Source organism: Panicum virgatum, chromosome 6N, assembly GCF_016808335.1.
Source record: "Panicum virgatum strain AP13 chromosome 6N, P.virgatum_v5, whole genome shotgun sequence".
NCBI classification, from domain to species: Eukaryota; Viridiplantae; Streptophyta; class Magnoliopsida; order Poales; family Poaceae; genus Panicum; species Panicum virgatum.
The window spans coordinates 51263074-51271378 of NC_053150.1; the positions used below are offsets into that span (position 1 = coordinate 51263074).

General features: G+C 43.6%; 1 protein-coding gene across 1 annotated transcript; it reads right to left on the reverse strand.

Annotated features, from left to right (window-relative positions):
* Positions 1-621: 621 nt before the first annotated feature.
* On the reverse strand, positions 622-1609 carry LOC120679836 (transcription factor bHLH14-like). The gene has a single exon (XM_039961499.1). It carries the CDS (start codon positions 1595-1597, stop codon positions 821-823), a length of 777 nt encoding a protein of 258 aa, XP_039817433.1. The 5' UTR covers positions 1598-1609; the 3' UTR covers positions 622-820.
* Positions 1610-8305: the final 6696 nt, after the last annotated feature.

An 8305-nucleotide genomic window follows, 5' to 3' on the forward strand; every position in this document is an offset into this window, starting at 1 on the left:
GTGTAGCTAGCTGAGAGGGCTTTTGGGAAGCCATTTTAACTGGGAGAAGTTTGCTAGCTCTATATGGCCTACAGTATTATCCACGCATGGTCATTATCCATCTAATTTCCTGAAAGGAACCACACTGATGTAAATTATTTGTTATTATTACAATAATATACATTCACTCTCGCAGTAGGAAACCAGAAATCTGTCGTCGTATCGTTTCCACAAGAAAATAAAGGGAAACCCAACACTATTACCAAAGTTTAACCGGCATAATATAATACTACTTTTGTTCAGATGGATAATTAAAGCAATAATTCTAATATAAAATGTGTTCGACTGGTTTGTCAGTCAACCAGCCAGCAGTGTTTTTCTCCTACACCAAATCAGCATCAGCAACCAACCACTAGCTAGCCAGCCAACGGTATTTTTCTCTCATAACAAATCAGCACCAGCCGCAGCTAGTCACAACATGTATAACATTGTGATTCTCTTTTCAAATTTAGATCCTCCCCCAATATGGAAACAAAATCAAATTAAGACTAGTGGAATTCATATTTTGCTTCAATAATAGCCAAAAACAAAGTATAGTATATTTTTTTGGAAACATCATAGTATAATATAATACTATAGTATTGATGAGTCATATGCATGCATGTATATGCTGAGGATTTGCAAAAACACTTCACGCTACTCAAAAGCAATTCGTGTATTTCCAAGCCGGCCGGCCGCGAAACACGAGGTGTGCAGTGTGTGCTCGTTTGATTCTCTGCGACGGATCGGAGTAGCTGAGCTCAAACCTTCCGGCGATGGCAGATGGAGCTAATAGTAATAGCTAGACGCTCCGCTGGAGCTTGTGCAGCAGCGCGGCGTGGAGGCCGCGCTCGTCCCGCAGCCCGGCGGGCACGTCGACGACGGCGTCCTGCACGGTGACGCCGCCCAGGCGGGTCACGCACGCGTGCTGCACGGGCAGGTCCAGCGACTGGAGCGCGTCCATCAGGCACGCGGGGGCGTGGCGCGCCGCGGACGTCAGGCGCAGCGCCGCCGCGTCCCGCGCCACCACCCGCACCTCCAGCTTCTCCTCGAGGCCGAGGCCGAGCAAGGGGGTGGTGGCGGCCGCCACCGTGGTGGCAGCGGAGGCCTGCTTGGCCTCGGCCTCGAGCTGCTCGACGCGGTCGCGGAGCTCGGCGATGTAGGTGGCGGCGTCGGCGAGGAGGGACGCCTTGTCCATCCGGGACACCGTGGGCACGGCGGCCCGGAGCTCGCAGAAGCGGCGGTTCAGCTTGTCCCGCCGCTGCCGCTCCGCCTCCACGTGGCTGATGGGCGGGCCGTTGGCCCGGGGCCTGGGCTTCCGGCCGCGCCGCCTCTTCGGCGCGGCCGGCGGCGGCGGCTCGACGGACAGGTCGTCGTTGTTGCCCGCCGACGCCGAGCCGCCCGAGCCGTCGTCGCCCCATGTGGCGCCATCCAGGTCCAGGGGCTCGTCGGCCACCATCCATTGGTCCAGGCCATTGCAGAACAGGAGCTCGAGCTCGAGGTCCCGCAGGAGGTGGTGGTCGGCGGTGGAGAAGAAGGGGGGCGTGGAGGAGACGAGCTCATCCATTATTAATTGCATTGTTGCACACACACGCACTGGGCAGCTGCAGTGTCACTTCTTTCGTCCACGGCTATTGCTAAAAAAGGTATAGCTCTGATTAACTGATTGGTTGCAGGCAAGGGAAAAGAAATCGATAGGATATAGATGGAGGGAGGTGGTTGGTTGCAGTTGCACTCGCAGGTCGCAGTCCCTGAAGTTGTCTCATATGTGATTTACGGTAAGGACCTCATTGTTTTCGTGATTTAGACATGAAAAGTGAACACAGGAAGATACGTTACTGGATTACTGCCGGATGTTGAAGGGTTTCTATATAAAACAGCGTATAACCAACAACGTAACAAGTGCATGCAACAACTGACACTCTTGCACTCCAGGATGGATGGAGAGAATCCGAGGTTCAAAGAAACATGTTTGTAACTTTGTATGGCTAAGAAGAGCCAATGGGCGCGACCGTTGCCGGATTTAGAAAAGGTTTTTTTTCTGAAAAGTAGATTTAGAAAAGTCAGCATACTCCATTTGTATATGCATACGTACCGTGTGCCCGTACGTGAGCAAGAACAAGACCGCAGGTTTCCATCACGTGGTCCATAGGCATTGAATATACAGAATTCCAGCTTTTCCCCTTTAATTGACGAATTTGACGTGTCTGGATGGCTACTTGTGCCCTTGTCTCCATAACCTAAAAGGTGATGCTCCATTTCTATACTTTTATCTCTTATAAATTGCTTATTAGTAAGCTCAAAATTTGAGTAAAAATCTAAGATATTGGTTTTAAATTCCTTGATAACTCTTGCACACTAAACACATACTTATATAGTTTGACTCATTATTAAGAAACTTGACTTTTCAAAGAAGAATACAACTTAGGGGTGTTTAGTTGGTGAAAAAGTTTGGGTTTGGCTACTATAGCACATTTCGTTGTTATTTTACAATTAATATCCAATTATGGTTTAATTAGCATCATTAGATTCATCTCGTAGGAATCAGTTAGACTATATAATTAGTTATTTTTTTCAACTGCATTTCATGCTCCATGCATGTGTCCAACAATTCGATGTGACAGGTACTGCGCAAACTTTTTTGAGAACTAAACACAGCCATAGTTACATTTATGGATTGAGGTGGTACATTGTTCGCTCAATGCCGTGTAACTCAATCTTTATTTGGATATAGTACTTGTACTTCCTATGTGTGTTATCAGGCCACTGTTTATATCACAAGTTCACAACCACTGGCCAGAGTAGCATTTTTCGGGAGGGGCGAATTCAAGACAAATGGTTAGAATTGCGCATGCCAAAATGTCAAGCCTCGGTACGGTTGTCGACACGCGGTCCACATCCAACCGAGATATGGAAGACAGAGAATCCGTTATTTCAGGAGGATCGGAGTATATATGTGGATGTTCTAGATGTATCCTTGTAATATATAGGATGCCATTTTTAGAATACCAAAGAAAATGATTTGAAGAAAAAAAAAGAAGAATAAAAAGTGGCTGCTGCCTGCTGCGGTTCGTTCTACTCTGATACAAGAGAAGGCTGTGCTGTGACTGTTTGAATAAAAAGCTCATGCAGGAATCCTACTATGCATGGCTGTTTGAAATCCTACGTACGACGCACGTCGCCCATAAATATTAAATAATTCATGGCCAGCAATATATGCATGCCAAGCGTATTATATATATATATATATATATATATATATTGTATATATTGTAAGCTTGACTTTTCTTCATACCTAGCTACGATCGAGGGCGGATCGGAGCTACGGTCCCCAGCCTCCACTACCGGAGACGGGGGGTTTGCCGTGTGCCTATTGCACACGGCAAAGCCCAGTAAACACACGGCAAGTCTTTTGTCGTGTGTAACACACGGCAAAAGGCTCACGGCATACAAACATCGGTAAAGAGCTCTTTTGCCGTGTGTCTTTTTTCAGGCACACGGCAAACAATTTGTCGTGTGTTTAAGTGGCTCTCGGCAAAAATTTTCAGAATAAATAAAAAAAAGCCACCACGTCCGCCGCCGCCGCCACCGAGGGAAGGCCGTCGAGGAAAGGCCGGAGCCGCGCCGTCGCCGCTGCTCTCGGGGAGAGATGGTGCCGCCAGCTCCGCCGAGATCCGCCGCTCGTCGTGGCCATGGAGGGAGGGGAGGACGCCGCCACCGGATCCGCCCGCGCTGCCGAGATCCACCGCTCACCATGGCCATGGAGGGAGGGGTGGAGGCCGCCGCCTGCTCCACCCGCGCCGCCGCCACCGTCCACGACATGCAGGAGGAGATCCTCCAGGTGGCCGTCTTCGCCAGGAGAGGAGGGGAGGGGACAGCGCTCGCAGGTGGTCCTGCCGGCCGCCGGCCACGTCCTGGCAGCCGCCTGTGGCCGTGAAGCCACCGCCCACAGGCGCCCCCACCGGCCGCCGGTCCTGCTCCTCACCCGACGGCCGCTGCTGCTCCTCGCCCGGCCGCCGCCAAGGACTTCAAGCCGAAGCCGAAGCCGGAGCCCGAGAAAGTGATAAATCCGATAGATTTGAAATTTTTTAAGGGAATGTGCGAAGCAAATAAGAGAAAATTCATTCCGAGAGACCCCCCCTTCAGACTACGAACACACAATTATCAAAACTACTGAGAAAAAGAAGAGACAATCAAAGTCGTCGTCGTCCGACGTTCCACAGCTCGGAGCCCAAAAGAAACAATCAATAGAGCCTCTCGTAGTGGGACAGACGACGCAAGAACAAGACTTTGTTACATTTCTGAAAGAATCAAACCTGACGGCCGCTCAGATTGCAGGGGGAGAAGATATTCCAAAGGCCGATGTAGTCGTCAAATGGACGTTTGAGATCGGCAAATCTCTTGTACCCCCCGAAGTAGTGTCTGTGCTTCCAACGCAAATGTATAAGCTGCACCAGCACTACATGCGTGCGATGGCCGATTGCATCTTCATGCAGGGCGCAAAGATTAAAGATGACGATTTCTTACAGGGGGAGGCCATTATATGGATAAACTGGGAAGAAATTTACCAACTATTCCATCAGGAGGCCCTCGACATCTCTATGGTCGGCTTGTGGGTTCTGTAAGTATTTTACTCTCCTTACGTATTGTTTTGCATGATCTCAACATACTGATCTCTTGATTTATTCGGTATCATGTAGAATGGAGATACATATTTGCAGAAGAAAGGGATACTCTCACCTCGGCTTCATCGACCCAATTACTTGTAATTGGAGGCTTCTACGTGACAATTCCGATGAGATATTCCAAAACTTGTTCAAGTACATAAGTGTTCATCACAACAAGCAAATGATATTGTTTCCTTACAACTTTGCGTGAGTGATTCCTTCCGTCTAACTCTTTCTATTCTGTAATCGAATTGTTTAAACCTTAACTACCAAGAACTGCCTCCGTATAATCTTGCAGTGAACACTTTGTCCTAATTATCATAATTCCCGAGAAGAGCCTACTCGTGGTTATGGACTCATTGAGGAGACCTCCAGAACAATACGAAAATCTTCGTAACATGGTGAAAAAGTAATTCTACCACTACTCCGTCCATGACCGATAATTTGAATCACTTTGTTACTTGACTATAATTGTTCTAATCATGCACAGGGTTTGGAAAGAATTCGCTAAAAATCATCCAGGCAAATTTGACAAGGAATTGAAGATCAAGACAGATTTTCCGGTACGCGCTTGGATGATTCGTTGCACGATTCATTAGTTTTATTATATATTCATGTAAATACCTGATAATTTCTTCTCTCTTAAAGTGTATGAGGCAGAAACCAGGCACTGTATTGTGCGCATACTATGTATGCGAGAACATCCATGGTCTGGTAGATCCTCCAAAGGACTGGACAGATTGGGAGGATGAAGTAAGTAAAAAAAAACTTGTTAATATTTGAACTCGTATTTTAATTAGTCGAAATTAATTATCCCCTTTTTCCATAGGTCGGGGAGATGCGCGATAAACTCATACCGGAGGAAAAGATTATGACGATTCAAGAACAATTCTCCGGATTTATTGTTGAGCAAGTCCTCGATCCAAAAGGCGAATTCTACTATGATGGAATATCTAATATTGACAATTATAGAAAATATGACAATATACGTGTATATATGTAATTAAGAACGAATATAACTATGTAAATATATATGTGTGTCTATGTATTAAATTTCTATTTATGAGTATGTATGTATGTATTAAATTTCCAAAAGGCGAATTCTACTATGTAATTAAGAACGAATATACCTATGCAAATATGATGTAGTATGTATGTATTATATATATAAGCACTCCAATAATATATATATGTGTATATATATATTTATATAATATTAGTCCTAGACATTTTCATATGTAAAGGAATTCACATGTATAGATATGTGTATACATATATATATATAAGTGAATTAATTTATATATGAAAACTATCTAGGACAAATATTATATAAGTAACTATATATATATGTATATATTAGTGGAGATCATACACACTGAATTCCAATACATAAGTTTAATTAAATGCAAAAGTATAATTGAAATATAAAAAGAATTGAGAAAAGAAAAACATGAGAAAAAGAGACCTTTTGTCCCGGTTGGTAATACCAACCGGGACAAAAGGGTGCGCCAGCCACGTGGGCGCTGGCTGCACCTTTTGTCCCGGTTGGTGTTACCAACCGGGACAAAAGGTCCTCTTTTGTCCCGGTTGCCACACCCGGGACAAAAGGGCACCCCCTTTTGTCCCGGACTGGCGTTCCCGGTTGGGAAACCGGGACAACAGCGGTTTCCCAACCGGGACAAATCAACATTTTTTAGTAGTGTTTGGCGTCTTTCCTACACCCGTCTACTACAGGTGGGCTGAAGAGAGTATCACTTTCTCTCAAAACATAATACTACTTCCGTCTTTAAATATAACTATTTTTATGTTTTCTCCGCTTTTAAACTTTGACCATAGATGGTGAAAAAATATAAAGATTAACAATATAAAGTTATATCAGTTTATTCATAATGAAATCAACTATAACAATATGTAATATTTTCTATTTAAAGTATTTATTTTTGAAGATATTATTAGTCAAAGATGAAAATGTTTAACTTTGATCAAGTCAAAAGTCGTTATATTTTGGGACGAAGGTTAGTATAAGCGTAAATGTTTATTAACATGTACACACATAAAATTTTTCATATATAAACCACCTTCAAGAGACTATGATCACAAATCTAGAGATTATTGGAGTCACTATAGATGTCTTACCGTTGATAGTCACATCATCTACTGCTTAGAAAATATTTAGCTGAAAAGTATGAGCATCATATTAAGTTAGAGATTCAAATTCGAGTGGATATATGTTCCACTTAGGGTCTGATTGGTTGCCTGTGTGATTTTAGCCAGGCTCGCATCTGTGAGACAGGCTCCCGTGAGCCAGGCTGAGTGTATGCAAATCCTTATATTAGGTTGTCTATATGTGTCGAGCCTGATTGAGAAGAGAAGGTGTTTGGTTATCCGTACATGTCATGTCACATGAAATATGATTAGAAAAAATAAATGATTTTATAATATTTAGCTTATGGAGTTGTGTTTTAATAGTTTTATTTTACCTTTGTAAATCTTAATCTATTTTAAAATATATTATTATTATTATTAATGTATACTAATTATATACTAATAACATCATTAGCAGACTACTTAAGCCAGGCCCACTAGAAACGGCCAATTATGGCGTTTTCCACGAGCCTGGCCTGTCCGGCTTCACGGGGCGCCAGGTCCAGCCGCCCGTCCAACCATCCAATTAGGCATTGCATGCACACGGGGAGCCTGCAGGTCTGGGTGATGCGGCCAACCAAATACCATTTAGGAGTAGTTTAGAGGAAAGAAAGTAGAATTTTTTTCTAGAAAAAACTGTCATTAGGGGCTTAGATGGCATAACCAAATACCAAAATTGTAACTAATTAACTTGGTGGTACCTTCTACTGCCCTTTCGACGTCTATGAACATGATTTTTTTTCTCAGCAGCTTAGCTGGTATCCTTATGATTTGTGTTAAGAGTTATTAATTAGTTTGCCGAAATACTATATATCGTCTACCCCCATCAGATTTATTAATTTGTCATTGCGATCAGAGGAGTGTCTATCAATTCTAATATATTCAGAAACATCTCAGCAAAAAAAAAAACTCTAGTCTATTCATTTTGATGATTGGATCCAGGCCCTTTCGTTTCGAATATAGTGGTGATAGGTAAGAAACACATGCGGATTAATTAATTTAACCACATGCGGTACTGTTAATGGGCCACATACTGTTATTATCATCAATCATCATCATAGGGGTCACAAACAGTATGATATACAGTAATATTATTTGCATCGTTTTTTTTCAGAACAAAAAGGGTAGTTGAGAAGCAAGGTAGTACTAGCAGTCGGTGTAATGATCGCACCCCCAACAACAACAGTAGTAGTAGTTTTCCTATAAACGCAAGGGCTAGCTAGGCTTTCCTTGTTGTGCAGCATGTACATCCGGATGGATCCGGCCAGTGTTGGCGGTGGATCGCACACGCAGCCAGAGCAGGGACGGGCCCAGGAATTGAAGTATGGGTATTCATCAATTTGGAAGGATAAACTTTTTTCAAGCCTAAAGTACAGACTAATGAAACATAACTAAAATCAAAACACTAAATTGATTTATAATTTGAAAATTTTCCATAATTAATTCACAAGGATGCTCCAGTGGCTCGCCTTCGA

What these genes read in the sequence shown, in the direction of transcription:
- LOC120679836 (XM_039961499.1), bottom strand. Translation starts at nt 1,597, where the DNA reads ATGCAATTAATAATGGATGAGCTCGTCTCCTCCACGCCCCCCTTCTTC.